Source organism: Dreissena polymorpha, chromosome 3, assembly GCF_020536995.1.
Source record: "Dreissena polymorpha isolate Duluth1 chromosome 3, UMN_Dpol_1.0, whole genome shotgun sequence".
Classification (NCBI taxonomy): Eukaryota; Metazoa; Mollusca; class Bivalvia; order Myida; family Dreissenidae; genus Dreissena; species Dreissena polymorpha.
The window spans coordinates 63723786-63745211 of NC_068357.1; the positions used below are offsets into that span (position 1 = coordinate 63723786).

The 21426-nt window shown below is 34.3% G+C and overlaps 2 protein-coding genes across 2 annotated transcripts; both read left to right on the forward strand.

Moving 5' to 3' along the window:
- Positions 1-11203: 11203 nt before the first annotated feature.
- On the forward strand, positions 11204-11803 carry LOC127872280 (dynein light chain Tctex-type protein 2B-like). The gene has a single exon (XM_052415610.1). The coding sequence runs from the start codon at positions 11204-11206 to the stop codon at positions 11801-11803; it is 600 nt and encodes a 199-aa protein (XP_052271570.1).
- A 3302-nt stretch (positions 11804-15105) lies between these two features.
- On the forward strand, positions 15106-20874 carry LOC127874478 (dynein light chain Tctex-type protein 2B-like). The gene is made up of 2 exons (XM_052418836.1): positions 15106-15259; positions 17586-20874. The coding sequence occupies exon 2, from the start codon at positions 17594-17596 to the stop codon at positions 18203-18205; it is 612 nt and encodes a 203-aa protein (XP_052274796.1). The 5' UTR covers positions 15106-15259; positions 17586-17593; the 3' UTR covers positions 18206-20874.
- The last annotated feature ends 552 nt before the right edge of the window (positions 20875-21426 follow it).

Below are 21426 nucleotides of genomic sequence, written 5' to 3' on the forward strand. Positions count from 1 at the left end.
AAGTACACTTTATGGTTTAATCTTATATACTTTAAAACATTTTTAGCATCGGAAATTAATTACAGTTTATGCATTTTAATTTCCATATCAGGAAAGAAATGTCTAGGATGCTACGACCCTGCAAGCGCGGGATCGCATTACGTTACCGCTGAATAAAGGTTACTTTGAAAGCCGATAAATGTTAAATTGTATGTTGCTTTGTCTCTGACAGAATAAACGATCAACAGAAATTATTTAAGGATTGACATTCTTGTTCTTATCCACTAGTGTTAAAACAGAATGTCATCTATAAGCATCATTATTAAACTTCACCGTCTGGATATCAAGTAGTAGTAGTAGTAGTAGTAGTAGTAGTAGTAGTAGTAGAAGTAGTAGTAGTAGTAGTAGTAGTAGTAGTAGTAGTAGTAGTAGTAGTAGTAGTAGTAGTAGTAGTAGTAGTAGTAGTTGTAGAAGTAGTAGAAGTAGTAGTAGTAGTAGTAGTAGTAGTAATAGTAGTAGTAGAAGTAGTAGTAGTAGTACTAGTATTATTATTATTATTATTATTATTATTATTATTATTATTATTAGTAGTAGTAGTAGTAGTAGTAGTAGTAGTAGTAGTAGTAGTAGTAGTAGTAGTAGTAGTAGTAGTAGTAGTAGTAGTAGTAGTAGTAGTAGTAATAGTAGAAGTAGTAGTAGTAATAGTAGTAGTAGTAGTAGTAGTAGAAGTAGTAGTAGGAGGAGTAGTAGTAGTAATAGAAGTAGTAGTAGTAGTAGTAGTAGTAGTAGTAGTAGTAGTAGTAGTAGTAGTAGTAGTAGTAGTAGTAGTAGTAGTAGTAGTAGTAGTAGTAGTAGTAGTAGTAATAGTAGAATGAGTAGTAATAGTAGTTGTTGTTGTAGTAGTTGTAGTAGTAGTAGTAGTAGTAGTAGTAGAAGTAGTAGTAGTAGTGGTAGTAGTAGTAGTAGTAGTAGTAGTAGTAGTAGTAGTAGTAGTAGTAGTAGTAGTAGTAGTAGTAGTAGTAGTAGTAGTAGTAGTAGTAGTAGTAGTAGTAGTAGTAGTAGTAGTAGTAGTAGTAGTAGTAGTAGTAGTAGTAGTAGTAGTAGTAGTAGTAGTAGAAGTAGTAGTAGTAGTAGTAGTAGTAGTAGTAGTAGTAGTAGTAGTAGTAGTAGTAGTAGTAGTAGTAGTAGTAGTAGAAGAAGTAGTAGTAGTAGTAGTAGAAGTAGTAGTAGTAGTAGTTGTTGTTGTTGTAGTTGTAGTATGCAGCAGCAGCTGCAGTAGTAGTAGTTGTAGCAGTAGTAGTAGGAGTAGTAGTAGTAGCAGTAGTAGTAGTAGTAGTAGTAGTAGAAGTAGTAGTAGTAGTTGTGTTGGTATCATTTAGAGAGATTGTACACGGTGAAGAGTTGTTCCCTACTTACAACACGACTGTGGAGAAACCTGTTTTTGTGGTTGGTGTTACTAATGTTACTTAAAGCGATTGGTTGAAATTAACTAAAATTGACAAGGCAATCATAATTTGATCTTCGCTCAGGGAAATCGGGGCTCAATGCATGTGCGTAAATTGTCTTCCCACATCAGCCTGTGCACTTCGCACAGGCTTATCATGGACGACGTGTCCCCCTTAAAATGTATTTTTATTTTAAAGGAATTGTCTTCTTCGCAAAAATCAAGTTTAGGCGGAAAGTGGCTTTCCTGATTAGCTTGTGCGAATTGGACAGACTAAGCTTGACCAACACTTGACGCACATGCATTAGGCCCCGTTTTCGGAGAGCGCTACTCTATTGTATTTAATAGGCATTACTGATCAGCTTATGGGGAAACATTTCTTTGTAAAAAAAGGCAGTGATTGTTTGTTGTTGTAGGCATAACCGATAGTTATAGCTTGTACCTATTGTCTAGTAGTACTGTGTGTTTCGAAAATAGTTAATTTTGATGTTTTTTAAAAAGTAGAATGTTGGTGTTTTTGGTATCGCTTAGAAACTCGCTGGGAGAGGAATCTTTTTTTAGTGACCTGTCTTATTATTTCTTATTTAGCCGCATTATGGCAAAACCGGTCTTTATATTAAGCATGTGGGTAAGTGTTGTCCCTAATTAGCCTTGTGCTGACAGCTTAGGCTCATATGTGATGACACTTTATGAACATGCATTAAGTCCCGTTTTTCCAGAGCGAGGCGCAATTATTAGCTTTGTTCAACACTTTTATAATATCATGTGTGGATCTGAGAAAATTTCTCCTCCCAATATCTAAAATTAGTTAATAAATATTGTTTGTTTAATACTCGTGACCTGATAACGAGGCGTTTTCCTACACCATTCAACGTATAATACACAAACTGTTCCTCAATAATATTAAGCTGTGCAAGTGCGATTTGTGTCCCCCTTTTAAACTTAGCCATTTATAACATATAATTATTTTTTGTATTTTTGTATTTAAATTTTGATCGCAGCATATCTCAAAAACTAAATAAGATGTTTACTTGAAACATTTATTTGTAGGTAGAATCTATTTTTAGGTTTGTGTGTGCAGTGAACAAAAACTAAAACTATTTCTTCCATATTTTAGCGTTATTGCCCTTTGTATATATCTGTATTGAAATTGTGTGTCGTGCAATCTTGAAAACTATGAGAGGTCTCAACTAGAAATTTAACAGATGGGTATATCTCAGTGAGGGTATGTGAAGTGTTCAAGAGCCATTACTCTGTCTTTCATATGTTTTAGCATATCTTAACAATTTAAAGAGCTATCAGCTTTGAACTTTATATGGACCGTGCTCTGTGAAAAGGGGGTTCAATGCATGTGCGTTAAGTGTCGTCCCAGATAAGCCTAGAGTGAAGTACATTCTTTTTTTCACATGGGAATGTTCAAGCTATCTTAAATACTTACGTGTAAGTTCGCAAATACTCAATTTAGTTTAGCATGTCAATATTTGAGGTCATGTCATTTTCGTATACACATATTTGTCTGTATAGTTTTTTTGTTTTTACATGTTGGTTTCTGTTGATAAAAAAACACATGTTTAAACTTCAATTAAGAAACATAGTATCTAAATATCCAATCACGTGAAAGAATCCGCGCGTTAGGTTGCAACTTTAAAATAAAAAAGCTTTACCTGATTAATATTTCAATTAAAGTGACTATATCAGGGTCGAGTCGCGTTCTGTGAAAACTGGGTTTAAAGCATGTGCGTAAAGTGTCGTCCAGATTAATCAAACACTGTGAATTAAATTTAAATACTCAAAATATCTGCTCAAACCAAACAATTTCACTTTCTGCTTCCATGTTGGAAAACACAAGTAATGTACGAAAAAGCTTCTACATGCTCGATATATTTTATTGGATGAGATTAAACATCAGTTACGGCAACAACACTTGCGATTTACGTCGCATTCGGAAAATTTTAATGACGAAAACATTTTTTTGCAAATCGGGAAATATTATATTTATGTTTTTTTGCAATTTAGGAAAAATCGCAACTGAGGCTTTGACAATTATGCAATAATTCTCGCCTTGTCAGTTTTTTGCATGGAGTCTATATTGAGTTTAATGTTCTAGGTAAATATTGTCGGTACGGTTACAGTTTGTTCTTTAGGTTGATTTTTGTTGTCTTTGTCATCATTATTTCAGTCATTTCACGGCGGTCAGTTAACTGACCCTCCATTTCCCTGCAACAGTTGATTTACCAGTACTCCTTGTACTCACTTCTGCCAGTAATTTACAACTGCACTTCTTTATTCCGAGGAAAGTGAGTAGAAAGTAGAAAGACTTACGAATGCCCACGCAAGTTATTTTGCCGGTCTGGAAGCTGGAGACCGCAATCCTCGGATTTATTTTTAGCCCAACACTCTACCAACTGAACTAACAGAGTCGAATTGTAGCTGTTGCACTGCAACTAGATTTGTACTCATGCAAACATATTACAATATATTGTACATGCATTATTTTGGAAATATGACTGATTCCAAGTTTTATCCTGCCACGGTTTAAATAAAAATTAATTTATGTTATAATGTCGAGGGCCTGGTTACATGTCACGAATTATATATTACGTTGAAGTACTAATACATTCCAATGTTTTACGAACATTTAAATGGACTATGTTTATTGAATTTCGAATCGTGCACTTTGAATCGTTTCAAAAGAAGACTTGTTATTAAATAACCAATGACAGACAATTAAATCTTATCTCTGATTTCATATTCTTTTCTTGCTACACAATTTTGTTTAAAATTGAATTTTACAAACCGAACTAGAGTATGAACAATTCTATTATATTATTAGAGTTGTAATACTGGTTTTCTATGTTGTATCACAATATGCGCATATTCGTTCTAATATATACTTTTAATAACCCACAGAATTAAGAGTTTCCCCTTAGAGTTTTGGAATTATGCTTCGTCGTATACTGTACGTTATGATAAGTCATCACTGCAATTTTCTCTTACGTTTCTCGTCTTGCATTGTTTATATAAATCTGCTTGACCTAAGCTTGAAATAAAACACACGTGACAATTAAAAGCACTTGTCCTTTTCGGTTCATTAACGGAAAGCAGTGAAATAATGAAGCGTTTGTTCCGCTTTAAAATAACAAATCCTGCGAGGTGCAGCGGTGACGCATTGGCATTTGCTTCCAGAGGTCCCTTGTTCTGGGTGATACGATACAATGTAGCTTTTAATCAGCGTTGTACTTGCTTTTATAGTTTGTTTAGACTATTCAAACATTATAGAGTTGTAAATATACATATTTAATAAAAATAAAATAAAATAAACTGTGCACAAAATATTTTAAATATCGGTGCACAACTAGTTGCATGATCTCAAGCATTGTTTTTATAGAAATTATAACGCATATTAAAACATTTGTAAAACATATTCTGGGCCATATAAAAATGAATTTTTAAAAACTATTAAATTTGACGTTCATCAAGTGGTTATTAACAATCACTTCTTCAACGGTTCACGTTGTCATAAAACAATCATGTATCTTGACCTGTCTTAAACTCATGACGTCACTCAACCCATAGAAGAAAGTGCTCCGTGACATTTCTGAATACTTTGTAATTCATAGAGACTAATTGTGTATATGCGACCTTATCAACGGAGTGGAATTGTTTTTATTTGAGTTAGACCCGATTGTCTAGTATATGTTGGCGTAGTTAAACGCCTATTGAAAGTGGAAAATCATAAACACGTTCCGGGTAAAACTACTTTAGGTTTAGGGCGTGCAAAACAACTTTCCCATGTTCGTTTCAGTGTTTAATCAATTCCTTTTTATGCCCTTTTCGAAGAAGAAGGGGTATTTTGTTTTGCTGGATGTCGCTCGGTCTATCTGTCTGGCAGCAGACCAGTACGATTCCGATCAATAACTCGTCAACGGATTGTCCGATTGGCTTGATACTTCACATGTGCATTGGCATTGGACAGGAGATTACCCCTATTGAAATTGGGGTCACTCGGTCAAGGTCACTATCACACGAAGTGTGAAAATCGGATCCAATCAATAACTCGTCAACGAATTGACCAATTGGCTTGATATTTCACGTGTTCATTGGCCTTCATCAGTAAATGACCACTATTGAAATTGGGGTCACTAGGTCAAAGGTCAAGGTCACTATCACATTAAGTGTGAAATCGTTTTCGATCAATAACTAGTCAAGAAATCGACCGATTGGCTTGATACTTCACATGTGTATTGGCCTTGTCAAGTATATTACCACTTTTGAAATCGGGGTCACTAGGTCAAAGGTCAAATTCACTGTTACACAATATGAGTAAAATCGTTTCCGATCAATAACTCGTCAACTGATTCACTGATTGGCTTGATTCTTCCCATGTGCTAGGTTACTAGGTTAAAGATCACGTTCACTGTTGCACACTAAGTGTGAAATTGTTTCAAATCAATAACTCGTCAACTGATTCACCGATTGGCATCTGCCTTGGACAGTAGGTTACCCCTATTAAAATTGGGGTCACTAGGTCAACTGTCAATGTCGCTGTTACACACTAAGTGTGAAATCGTTTCCGATCAATAACTCGTCAACTGATTCGCCGATTGGCTTGATACTTCTCATGTGCATCGGCCTTGGATAATAGATTACCCCTGTTGAAATTGGGGCCACTGCGTCAAAGTTTATTGTCACTGGCATAATAAGTGGGAAAAGCGTTTATGGTCATTAACTTGCCAACGAATCGACCGATTGGCTTGCTACTACCCATGCGCATTTGCCTTGGACAGTAGATGACGCCTATCGAAATTAGGGTCACTAGGTCAAAGGTCAAGGTCAATGTCCTGATAAGTGTGAAACTTGTTTCCGATCAATAACTTATCAACGAATTGACCGAGTGGCTTGATACTTCAAATGCGCACTGGCCTTGGATTGTAGATGACCCCTATTGAACTCGGGGTCACTACACTAGTTTAAAGCCCTGTTTTTTTTTTTTTGGGGGGGGGGGCATATGTCTCCGACCGCGGTACTCTTGTTTCTTATAGGTTTTTGGTCTATTGTATGCAAACACCATTGTATACATGCCCCGTGACGCGTTATCAGTATTACAGGAACAAACATGGAAGATATCAAGAAAACTGTTGTCGTAAATCTGACAGTTTTTCATTCAAAACTTAAAAAAAAAACAACGAATCTTGTGTGCACGTATTACACTTAGTATATTTTTAAAATAGAAGCGAATTAATGACAACGTTGTTACATGGTCGAGAATTTTTTCATGGACCTCAATGTTTGGGTATTCACTGTTACGTGCACATGTGGTCTCCCCCTCGTTGTTATAGGCATTTCACTACCTCCAACTCCAAACGTGATTAATTTGCTAAATGACTGCATTTTTTACTTTTTTTTGTCGCTGAGCTTTTTTTATATTGATGAAAAACTACTGTCTATACTTTTTTAAAGATGTTTTTTCACCAGTAAGACTTCCTTTTCCGTTTTTCGTTGTTATTGAGTGATAGGAACCGTATAAATCAATTAAAGTGGGTGACATTGAAACTTTAAAAAGAACGCTTTGAAAGTAGTTATCAAATAAGATTGTAAACAATGTTGTTTTGATACATACTTTGCAATGTGATATGCTGGTCGATGACCTATTCTGCATTAATAAATGTACCATTTTCAATTGGCATTTTAAACAAAGTTGACATTGTATACTAAGCATAAAAGGAAATAAATGCATCTTAAAATAACATAGTCTTAATGCCAATATATGCTAGATCAATAAATAATGCCTCTTCAACACTGTTAAGGGCAGGCGTACATTAAATTATCTTAAACTATTAATATTAAATAGAAACATCATAGTACACACAATTTAGTTTCAGGTCAATTTGGGATGTTATATGTACTTAACGATGTATTTGGCAGGCCTTTTTCCTGAATATTTAACCATACCCACTGTATTCTTTAGCTGCACAAATACTTCGCATGTGCCGGTTAGATTTTATAATGTATCGGTTATTGTTAGTAAATACATGTACACAATATGGTGGGCTGCATCAATGATAAACCTTTATATACATGTCCACAAATAAAGTTTTTACGCGCATAGTTATAATGGTTCAATCTGTCTTTGTTTACATTAGTTTTAACCTCTTTATTTTAGCTGGGTTGCATAGCCTAAGGCTTATTTGAAACGCTCTCGAGTCCGTTTCCTGGGCCTAGAACCAATATTTGTTGTCAATGTGGAAGATTTTAAGAACGCTCCCACAATGTGGATCGAACTCGTTACCTCCCGGTCGCTAGGCGGACGACGTATCCTCTACGCCACTGCAGGGTTACTGTATATTTTTTGATAATTGATATGCTTATCGATAAAAACGTATCAACAGTATTAAATTTGAATAGAAATATGAACATTATGTGTGGCTTGTTTCTAATATGAGATCATGTCGGCTGGATCATATTTTTCTACCAAGGGATTGCATGACGAAAACACCAATTACTTCTGTATTGCACGGTAAGAAGACTCAGCGGCTTAGGAAACACTACCTTTTCGAATAAAGATGGTAATGGGAACAAACAGAAACACACGTTCATCACTAAGAGGTTTCTTACATCTTAATGTCTCTTCAACGAAAGGAAACATTGGCTGCAAGGTTTTGCCTTTTTACACAGGATTTTAATAAGTAACATTAGATAATATTGTAAAGGTATACACATTGAAGATGAAGATCGGCGTTATTGAATTATTGAGAAAATGACCATAAAACACGAACCGAATTATGCTGCGTCTATCGTACATATACTGGAGCTTTTTGCAAATCAAACAAACGGTTTATTTATATTTAACAGTTCAAATGCACGTGTATTTAATTGAGCTTGCCGTAATTGTTTCTTTATATCGAAAGCGGCATATGTCAGCAGAATATTTCCATTATCGTGTTTGCAAATAGTGTACAACACTTATTTTCCGTAAAGACCATTTACAAATTGTGTTCTCAGTAATAAGGCCATTTCAAATATTTTCATTTGTATGATTTAATGACAGAGATTTTATTTTTACACCCAAATAAATTTGCGATAATTTTTTTTATATCTAGTATAGCTAAATCAATTGTTTGTTTCTTGGCGCCTGACTCGGTAAAGGATTGAAATGTAACAACGCTTGTAGGGGATTTGGATATGGACGCAGTGCAAACATTATTAGTATGTGGTATTCAAGTATAGTGAGAAGAAAAGTATTTCGTATTTTAATTATTTTAAACAGTTGATATTTTTTGAAATTATTATTTGAATTCATTTTGCATTAAAATTAAGTTCTTTTCATAAATTCCGTTAATATTTTATTAATAGATTACCAAGAAATACATCCGTTTGATCTGTTCATTCAATACTCATTTATGTTGAATTTTAGTGTTAATTTTGTGTAACTTCTCATGCAATGTACTGGAATGCAGGCAGATATGACATGGGACTCTCATATTCTACGTCAATAACATACATACATGAACATGATTAACATCATGTTGTTTTATATTACCCGCGGGGGGGGGGGGGGGGGGGTAGTGAATTCAGCTAGTTAACTGCTATTATTCATTTTGAGTGTCCGTGAATCATGTCTTCAATATTTAAAATATAGTTAAGATTAATGAAAGTTTGTGTTGTGAGGTTGTTTTATTCTTGGAAATACAATTTTTCTCGCTTGAAGCTGAATTCGTTTTGTTTCCAATTACACGTCTGTTAACGGTTTCATAAATTTGTTGTTTTTTTTTAAATTAATCGCATTTTATAATTATGCCTGGTTTGTTTGGTTTTAATTATTTACACAACTTAAACAGTCATGAAATTTTTCTGCGTTAACTGGCATAAGACTGCGGGTCAATAACTTTTTATACAGAAATACAGAAATAATATTAAAAAGTGTATCGTAACATAGATTTAGCAAATGCAAACACAGATTGCTCTTGAAATAATATTTACATGTTTTTGTTTACATTGGGTTGATGATTGTCAAATATTTGCTCAGCGCTAAATCACTGAGATATCGACCTGACACGGGTAATTTGTTATGCACTTGCAGGAAGTATACTCTTGTGTCCACAACTGACTTTCTAGCTATCGCTAAGGCTTCAATATTTAAAGTCTTTATAACGCTCAAAATCAACAAAAATTTCGTAAAGTATTTCGTAAAATAAAGTTAACACCTAAAAATTCAGTGTTCCTTATAGCAATAGCCAAAATTTCAACGCTAGATGTGGTATGATTACATAGATTTGTGTAGATACAAAATGCTCGTTTTTATTTATTTGTGGCCACAATAAATTCCATGCGAATATATCTATTCATACGACACACGAACACTTAAATGGTACCATATTAAAACCATAATGAAAACGAGCATTTTGTATCCACAAACATCTATTTTACCACACCACATCTGGCATTGGAATTTCGACAATTGCCATAAGGAATAACGATTTTTAATTGTTAAGCTTTATTTAACGAAATATTGTACGAAATATTCTTTGATTTTGAGTATTAATGTTACTTTAATACGAAACTTAAAATCAGTCCAAACAGCAAAAATATCTTTGAAGTCATATTATTTTCTTATGTTTTGAGTATTTTTGTTAAGTATATACATGCTGTAAAACAACAACAGTTAAAAAAACATTCATTAACGCGTACTTCTAAAAAAATCATCTAGCATATGGTATATGTAAATGAACAAAAAGCGTGTAGATTGAACACGATCGAAATATTTAAATATGTACGCATTACTTAAGAAATGTGATAAAGTTCAAATGATGAACTATCCAGTTTTCGTGAAACTACTAAGAAACATGATAATTAAGATTTTAAAACACGTTTTATACGAGAACTCACATGCTCTTGAGGAACATCGTCACTTCCGCGGTTCGTAACTGATACATTTGGGACTCACTGTTTCAGTAATTGTGCCTACTTTAAAGATTTTTTCCCTGTCTTATTGTTCAACGTTATTCAAAACGGTGCTTCTATTAAAAACATCATCATTCTATTTTAAACAACATTGAATGCTATCATATTACTTATTGATATATTGTATACAGTTAAAATGATTATTTGTAAGTAAATAATCAAGTGGTCTTAATTTAAATATGAACTGATTGCAACGTGGTTATTATACATATTTTTATAAGAGGAATATAGGGTATAACAATTTATTCACTTTCAATGCGGTTTATCGTACGGTGGCCCTTAGGGACATCACCGCTCAAAAAAAGACGGGATAACAGAACTTGTGTTTAACGCTCCAAAAAAAATAATAACTCTGGGAAAAACAAAATAAGTATGTTTTCACGAGTTTTTTTTTTTTGGACTCAGGAAAACAGAAGTTGTGTTTTGCCGACTTTTTTTGAAACGGAAACACAAGTTCTGTTTTCCCGTCTTTTATTTGCAGCGAAAAACCCGTCTTCTTTTTGGAGACGTGTTTTCCCGACTTTTTTTGGAGCGGTGATGTCACCTTAGTGCCACCGTTTGTACGTGTCCATTGGCATATTTTCTTGTATGTACTTTGGAAATGCAAGATTGACAAAAGTTCGTTAATTTTGCTACACCTCATTTCTGACGTTCGTTTATTTTGCTACAGATTATTTAGTACGTTCGTTAATTAAGCTACACGTTATTTATAAAATCGTTCATATTGCTACAAGTTATTACTTTCCGAGATTACTATTTGGGTTTCCTAGTTATAACTATCCGGTTTGGGTTTTCTTCTCAGCGTGTACATCTACTAAAATGCAGACTTTAACTGCGGAGAATCTTGCGGATAACCGTAGCGACCACTCCGGAAGTAAGCGTCCGTCGCTGTTGTCAAAAAAGGGCAGCGAGGTTCCCATCAACACCAGTCTCAGTATGCGCCGGAAGTCGCGTTTAGAGGGCCGTCCGATCAACCATTCTAGCCGAATGTCCATGGTATCGCGATCAAGCGTAACTGGAAGTTCCGTTGGAATTAAGAACATCGGGCTTTATACCGTTAAGCTGCAGAACACGTACAAGCTGCAGCCGGACCTAATTGAAATGTTCAAGCCCGGCAGTGTTAGTGACGTCATGCAGGAAGTGCTCGTTGAGTGCCTGGACGGTGAGAAGTACAACCCTACGCACTGCCGAATCCTCTCACAAATGCTGACGGATCTCATCAAGTCGCGCGTGAAGGACATGGGATTTCAGCGCAACAAGTATATAGTGACGGTGACCATTGGTCAGGACAGTAACCAAGAAGTCCGTGTAGTTAGCCGGTGTCTATGGAACAAAGACACGGACAATTACGCCGAGGCTAGTTATAACAAGAATGGGTTGTACGCGGTAGCAGCGGTGTACGCTCGCCATTTCGAATAGAACATTAGTATATATAGAGAAACATCCAAATGATATCATATAGAACATGTGTGTTGTTTTACTAGTAATTATGTAAACTATTTATATTCATTAGCGCAATTTAAATAAAGTGTAGGTGTGTTATCCTTATAACGAATTTGTTACAAAGATTAAGTTAAACAGTGTTTAATTGTTTTCATGCTATTAAAGTAAAATGATTTCGTACGTCATGTATTCTCCGATAGCTTTTGAGAATCATTTTGCTATTCAATTATTGCTTATAGATGTTGATCTTCTTTTTCTGTACCATCGCTTTTTGAAGACACAATTGCCAGTACCAGTGCACTGTCTCAAAGTGATAATACATAATAGTGTTGTCTATTGAGTAAGACCATGTATTATTCAGATGGTCAAAAGCAACATCGGTAAGCTACATTTCTCAGTTAAGTGACATGTGGCCTGTAGTGTCTTTTTATTCAATTTTAATGATTTTCATTTCAGAAATAATTGTGCAATATATATTGTTTATTTCAAGGCTCAAATGAAAGAATTCTTTAGTTTAATTAAATGCTATATACTTGATAATGTTTTATTGCATTACTCCGTCCTGCATTCGTCGATACCGGTTATGTCCACATGTTATAATATTGACAAGGACTGACTTAAGAATGTCCTCAAGGTAATCGTCTTAGCAAGAGTTCAGTAATTGACCACCTGAACCCTTCACATGCGAATAACATGTACTGCTTAAAGCGGGTTGAGTGCTCTAAGAGAATACGGCGATACGCAAGAATGATTGATATTTATCTTACAATTCATTTGGTATATTGTCATATTGTGGTGAGTGTACGGTCGAGGTTGTTTCTACACGACTAATTGATCGTTTCAACAATGAGTTTATTTGTGTACATGCCATTGGCTGATTTACATGGGCGTGTGTGTTATTTAATCAAATGGTATTACAAAGTGTTCTAGGTGCCAAAACAGCAAGTTGATATCTGTTTAAGTACTTGAAAATCACAATTATATTGCAAATAATTCGCACAAGTTTCACATTCATTCTAACACGCTGATAAATTGCTTTCTATTTCCTGTTTAAAGACGCTCTAAACGTAATTTATGTACATGCACATTGTATTTCATGTATTACGTAGACCAAACTGTAAAATATGTCGTCCATTAACCGTAGTGCATTTACATAACTCCTCAAACGACATTCATTGAGAAAGTGTTAATATTTGAATTATTAGTTTTGTCGACAACATTCTATGATTCTCAAATAATTGACTTGCAAAACATTCCACACCACATTATGACACTGCACGAGACAAGTTGAAGAGAAGAACTAATTTGCATATTGTGGCATTTGGTTATTTGAAGCTGAATAACTGCTGTTGTTGGATGTCAGGCAATCTGGTCAATTATGGAATTGACGCGCGAGATAACATGTATATTTGCATTTGTTAAAACCGACCTATCGAGATCGTTATTTACAGTTTACCAGCTTTGAAAGTAGAACTACGGCATTGATTTCCAAATGACATGCATGGTTTATTTAAATACCGGATTATGCAATGGCAGTTCTTAATATGTACATAATTTACAATATTGCATTTACGAGAGCATTTGACATTTAAACACAAAATGTTTTTAAGTTAAGAACATGTCAATATAGCAAATATTATGTAACGTAGTATATGTTGCCTGACGCCAGGGCGATCAGTTATAAACATTTTTTTTTGTTTTTTGTTGTGTCGTGTTCAACGGCATTTCAGTTATTTGAGTCAGTTGACCATCTCAAACTGGCTAACCTGGTTCATCAGTACGAAGTTCAAACACTGATACCAGTAACAAACAACTGTCCTACTTTAATCAGAGGTATGCGAAATGACCCGCGATCCTCAGATTCGTAGTCCTGCGTTCTACCAACCGATCAGGGATCTTTGTTAGAGGCGAGGGATGTTTCAATAAATGGGATGTTTCTCTGCAAGTTTTGTGTTTATTATCAATTAATGAAATCTTCTCACCTGCATGCTATCCTCTGATTTGTTTGCTTACCGTGATTGGTTTGTGTACTTGACTTCAACTCACTGTGTCAACTAGCTGAAAAACGCACTCAAGAAATACCATGCCTTTTTTCTTTTGCTAACACGTATACAAACACAACGACAGAATAATTTATGTTTATCATTGAAAATGTATATTGAGGCAGGCGTGTTATTCATGTAATTCCAAATCAAAAAGTTAAGTTTTATTGTAATTTTCAAGTGACTCGCTTTAGGGCACAATACACAATCTGCAAGCAAAATAGCATTCTTTGAATTAATGGCCTATTATCAAAACATAACACATTTTTGTGGTTTAAAATTAACGTGCAAGCCACCTTCCTGGCTTAAGCACTATAAACGTCAAAAAGGCCTGATTAATTAGCTACACCAATCAATGTATCTTTCTATTTGATTTGTATTAATTGTGTTGATCTATCAATTTATAATAAGCCTCTTTATAAACATAGTATTTGATGTTGCAATGGTGATCAAAACGCCGCGAACTTGTATTCACAAAACAAAAACGAACATTTTAAGTAGTTTTAGTTTTTCAGAAATCATCATCACCGTTGTTCATAAAGCCAATAACATTCGTTAAATATTTGCTAAATTGCTAAACATACTTGACATATTAAATACGTCACTAATTTCTTGAAGAAAGCTTTAAAGAACCGCATTCCAAATCGATATAGATCACAAAGCGTTTCCCAAAGTATGCTAGTTATACCATACAAAGAATGGAGCTTTTGCTTATGCAGCACTCACTGATTTATATTGACATTTTAACAATACAGATACACTACGCCGACTTTACATATCGACAGGCAAATTTAGACATATCTAATATATCTTAACATATTGTGACTATCGAATTCTGCTCATTTCCATTGGGACATTTGGATTATTACGTGTGTTTGCATGTAACGGTCTTTTCATATACTAGTACTATACTTCATATACTAAACAAGCAGCGTGTATTTGTATAGATTAATTACTGTGTTTTGTCGTGCAATGAATTGAATTATACTCCGCTTTCAACCATGTGTCCTTTGAATAATTTGATTATAGCACAATAAGAATACATCCTTGATAAATGTCAGCAACATTTACTTATTTTAATCCGTTCGCAGTGTCCTATTCATTAAATATCAATGTTTAGCTAAAAATATTTCGATCATCGATATCACCAAGTATGTTTATAAATCGATAATTATAGATCTTTAATTCATAACAACCCGCCAGGGTAATTATTTGCGCAAAGAGATGACAGCGGCAAATACGAAAGGTGCTTTTCATTTGCTATAAAAGACGTTCGATTTTCTTTCGCGCCTGAGAGGTTACGATACTGAGATGTGAAAGGCGTTCGAGGGGGCTTCGATACGGACATGTTTTAAGTCAGTGTAGGAAAACAAAGTTATACAACGAAAAGGTATTATTTATTTATTTATTTTTCAAATCTTCAAGTATGTTGTTCACTTTTATGTACGATAGATTTGCTTGAACGTATATTTGTTTTATGACATAACATGTATGTGTTCATTTTAAAACTAAACCTCTGTCTGTCTGAACAACTCACTGTTACGTAGAGATATTTTTGTCCATCTATCATACAGCTATATCATCCACAGCGGTGACGCCTGGTATGTGTCAGTAAATATTAATATGAAAATTATCGTTTAGCCACTTCTTTGCGTGTAACACATTGACATTTATATTGTTTATTGAAAATTGCAACTAGTTTTTATTTACGATCTAGCCTCAAAAAGTGAAAATATATCAATGTTATTCTTGTGAATATTCAACCTTTGCGAAATAAATGCAATACATAACATACATAATATATGTTGCTTTGTAATCTGAATTGTTTTAACTGTAAGGTTTGTGATATATTATATTCGATTTTGAGGGCTAAGCTAAATGTCCAGCACGCGTTTCACTCGTTGTAAACCACCACTGCTTTGCATTGGCATTCCAAGGCCTAATACATTTTGTATTTTATGATTTATCGAATAAAGTGCCATGCACGTTTTTACTTGCATTTTACTGACTTCACTGAATTTTACTGATTGTTTTTCCTCATTAGGAGAAAATAAAATGCATTATGATTGTAACACGAACTTCTCTTAAAAAAATGACTAGGAGTTTCATTTTTGCTATGTTTAAAAAGTGTGTTTTCTGCGATTTTATCTTCTGGTCTTTGGTCTTTGAATTCCATTTCAATACATTTGTTTGTTTAAAGTTACAACTCGTCCTTCAAAAATACATTAAATGTCATATGCCATGAACAGAAATAAGAAGAATGAAAAATGCGTATGGTTTGTTTGTTAAACAATATCTTAAAAAATATTTACAAGTTTGTGTGTATACTTGGGCGATGATTGTAAAATATTTGCTCAGTGCCAACTGATTCAGACGTCGATCAGATAAGGGTATTTTGTTATGCTCTTGCGTAAAGGATATTGTTTTTTAACATTTATTTGTCAAGCTTTCAACAATACTTCTATATTAAATCGAAAATACAAATTTTATTTCAATCTGTCAATATTTATTTTAGGATATGTTTCTGACAGAAAAATAGCTGTGTATATATTTTGTGTAATAAATACATGTTGGTTTCTGTTAATAAAACGAAAATGTATACAGTTGAATTATTAACAATCATCTTGCACATGGAACAAATGACATTATGAAAACCTGTAAAATACATGACACTTGTAAAAACTTTGCCGAACAACTTCAAGCCAAGTTTACATGTAATTACATAGGCACACCTAAACTCTACATAAATAGAGCATATACATTTGTACTCCATATGCGTTTGGGGGAATTATTGGAACATATGAATTGATGCATAAGTGACTAGAACTGCATTTGATGACAAACTATTTGATTTTTTTTCTACATATCTCCAGCGACAGTGCGCAAACTGGATGTATTCCTGTATATTTCGATACATTTCAATATGTTGAAACATATCATTTCCAATTTCCCATATATTGCAGAACTTTGTTGTGTATTAATGCAGCCTTATACATTATAACGATATTTATTAAGAGGCTTTTAAATGAAATTCACTACTAAAGCAAATTATTTTATTGTTTTATTTTGATTCACAAATTATTATTTAAACGATGTGTTTGACCCCGTAATTGCTGTCTCAAACATTCGATATTTTTAATCATAGTTTGTGCTATGCAATTAATCTACAATTAAACAGTGCATTACGTGAAACTGTTCTGACGATAAAACGATGCAAGCTTAGACGTGTATGATGTGCCTAGCTTTAGCTTTTAATTTCTTATTATAGAGAAGCGAATGGTATTATATCGATTTATCATATTAATGTTCGCTGTACCCGTTTAATTCACAAAAGCGGTTTGATTGATCGTTTGGATTGTTATTGTGTAGGAACATAAGGTTATATTACATCATTGAAGCAATTTTATGCGCTCAAAATGCCAATCTCATTGCATTCGCCCAGGTAAAGGATCAGTTGTGGATAATGTTCGTGGCTCGTGGCATGCGCTTTATTTTGCTTTATTATGTATAATGTAACATTAATCAACACTGTACTCATGTTTCAACTATAAAGTGTTTATGCTGCACATTATTGAATATGATATTGTTTAATGGATTTCAAATATAAAGTTAATTGGGGTTGTTCTTATGGATATGTTGATGATGCGGTTATAACATATTACAGTCTGTTTATTATGCTACAATTAAGTACTATCCGGTTTTTGTTTACTTTTCAGAGAGAGACATGGCTAAAATGCAGACTTTAACAGTGGAGAATCTTGCGGATCACCATAGCGACCACGGCGGAAGTAAGCGGCAATCACTGGTCCCAAAGGAGGGCAGCGAAGGTCCTCATACCACCAATCCCAGTATGCGCCGGATGTCGCGTTTCGAGGGCCGCCCTAGCGTCCAGTATAGCCGCCGGATGTCCATGGTGTCACGATCTAGCGTTACCGGAAGTTCCTTTGGAATTAAGAATATTGGACTGTTTCCAGTGAAGCTGCAGAATACGTACAAACTGCAGCCGGACCACATTGAAGTGTTCAAACCCGAAAGTGTGCGTATTATTATACAGGAAGTGCTCGACGAATGCCTGAACGGTGAGAAGTACAACCCTACGCAGTGCCGAAGCCTCTCACAGATGCTAACGGATCTCATCAAGTCGCGCGTGAAGGACATGGGATTTCAGCGCTACAAGTATATAGTGACGGTGACCATTGGTCAGGACAGTAACCAAGGAGTCCGTGTAGTCAGTCGCTGTCTGTGGAACAAGGTCACGGACAATTACGCCGAGGCTAGTTATGACAAGAATGGATTGTACGCGGTAGCCGCTGTGTACGCTTGTTATTTTGAATAGCGTATTGTTAAATGGCTTGTAGATCGCATCATGGGTAAGGTGTTTCAATATTAATGTTATTTATTTTGACAAATACTTATGCAATTAATGTATTTGTGAGTTCATATCCAAGATGATGTGCGTGTATTTCTCACCGTGATTAAATACAAAACTCTTTTTCATGGTATAGAATCCATGTTTGTTCACCCCGTTCGCTCTTTATTCACCGATATTTCTTCCGTATAATGCTACTGGGTAATGGTTACTGACAGATGTCGCTTTTAACCATCTGAACAGCGATTCCAATCCGACTGTACGGACAAGACCATCCTTTGTCACCACTTTAAGCAACCCCAGTCACGCAGAACCTTTCTTACTCTAATCCTCTTTCACACAAATGAACCATCTAAAAAACTAACAGTTGTCTGTGAATTCTATTGTTATTGTATCTCTTGGTTCCTGATTCTAACACAAAGTAATCATATCGAAATAGTAGATAAGTGTAGGAAACAATTAGAATGTTATCATAAAAATAACATTATAAACTGTTGTTTCCAAGCGAGATTATTTAGGTGGATGTACTACTTTCACAAGGTGGGCTGTAATTTATAATCGCCAACGACACAAGAGAACAGGCAATCTCACATTAATTGAAAAGAAATCGATCATCTAAGCTCTTCTTATGACGACACATTGTGCTGCGAATAGTGGGTGGAGTACTTGAAGAGAATCAGGCTAGGTGCAATGTTTGTGGAAAGGCTAGTGTCTGCTTATTTAGCTGACTGTTGTTTTTTTTCATAGAACTCCGGAGAATGCTTCTATATGACGCTTGAAAAATCTTTTTGTTGTCATATACCGATTTAAAGGGCCTCTCGTGTAAAATGGTTCATTTTTATTACCAAACCATATACCATTAAATTGATAAGGTAAATGTGTGTTTTTATATCAATTTATTGTCATTTTTACTCCAATATTGATGAACTTTGTCTTAAAGCGACTGTCAACCACGACGGCCAAGAAAAGAAAAGTTGTAAAATACCATATTTTTTTACAATTATTAGTTTATATGGATTAAAATATCATGACTGGTATATTACATTGCTTGAAAAAGTTCATATTTTCAGTATTTTTGGTAATAAAATTTCGCGGTGTGAAATCGAAAGTACATCGCGAAAATAGATGACATAACGATATACACACTATAAATAACGCAAGTAGATTGATCATTTTATATATAAAATATAAACAATTCACTACGCATGCACAATTTGCATTCCTGGGTTTACCACGTGACGATGATGATCAATCTACTGGCTTTATTTTTATAATTAACTGGTAGTTACCTGGTAGACATACCCAGTAAAATTTATTACCGAATATACTGAAAATGTGAAAACTTAACAACTTTTTTCAAGGAATGTAATATACCAGTCGTGATATTTTAATGAACATAATCTAATTATTGTAATAAAATACGGTATTTTACAACTTTTCTTTTCTTCGTTGTCGTGGTTGACAGTCCCTTTAAGGTCTATATATTTATTTAAAAAAATAGAGAGGCCAAATGGATCTTTGAATTACTAAATATTTTGTAGCTATTCCACTCGATTCTGCATAAGGGTGTTCGAACATTCGTAGATCTTTTTGAGAAAAACATGCAAGAAGTCGGACACATTTTCAATTTTAGTCAGCACATTATGTTCTTCATTACCGCTTCTCGGTATACTGACGGAGTATGAGCTTATTTTATCACATATGCACGTCGTTCGTAATAATTTAGTATTCAATTTATGTGTTTTTACGCTAATTTAAGACAGTTTAAGTGTTGGTTTTTAATCGAATGTTTTACAACCATAATCAAAAATTGTTTTTCATTATTTACATACTATCAGAGTTGATTGCTGTAGTGCGCCTTGTAATCACCAATATATGTTCAGCATACTTTAAAGGGAAATTATTGCTTATAGATAGATCTATAGCTTTTGTCTTGTCTGCATCATCACTTTTAGCAGCCACAATGACCAGAACTACTGCAGTGCCTTCATAGGGTTATACATTATCGTATTGCCTTAAGGACCGAACATTGTGATTTGAGATAGTCAAACCTAATATCTTTAATCGTTAATTTCTCAGTAAAACTATGCTGATTAAATATCTGCATTTAGTGGTGTTTGCCTGCATTATGATTGTTTTTCAAATTTAATGTCATTTATTTTAAGTTATTAGTATGCAATCAATGTATGTCTGGTAACAATTTAAAGACATTGTGAGTGTTCTTTGTTTATCCATCTAATGCCAAAATGGTGTTACATTATTGACAATGTTTATTCTTTAGTCCGTCCTGTACCCGTTCTTTTCCAAAAATATAATTGTATTGATTATATTTCTCGTTTATATCTCTTTCTATCTGTATTTAGAAATGACTTTTAAAACATTGTAGTTTGCAATCGAGATTGTATTGATGGAATGCTTACACTGAGCTAGTTTTTATAATTGCCATTCCAACGTGTTATGCGGACCAAAGCAGTTTGTTGATAGCTGTTTCAATCTGTGAATATATGCCATTCGCACAAGTTGTTCTTTCAGTCTTACTAGCTAATTAGTGGCTGTTGACTTTCTTCGAAATACGTTTTAAATGTATTTATTTATTTAATGTTTTACGACAACCAAATTAAAAAATAAAAAGTTTATTTAGCGTGGTGCCCTTAAATAACTCATTAAACAAGCGTTGTAAAGAGATGAAATGTTATTTTTGTTAACCATAAAATGTGTTTTAAAAACACGTACCCGTCAATACATAGACTTGCTCAACATCTCCTAACCACATTGAACACTTGACACCGCTGTATGGGGCAGTAGGAAGAGAAGTACATAACTGCAATCATCTGATACTTACTTGCTTTTCAAGTGATAAAATTTATTTAAATGCATTTGTTTAAATCGATTTTGAAGATACCAAGTCATAACTGGGGAAAACAAATTAAATTGAAGCTATGATTTAAGATTGTGCTGTGTGCATTTTCAAATGCTGTGTAGGCAACTCAAATGAAAACTATACCAATACTACTATTTTTATTACTTGTTGTGTATACGGTAAAAGTAATCACAAAACAGGCGCGTCGGCGACTACCAAACATTGCATATATTCAGATAAAGATTCGTTCTTTTTATTATCTTTTCAAACATGCAACAACAGTTCATTAATATCACTCGTGAGTCCGAAAATATGATATATGCAATAA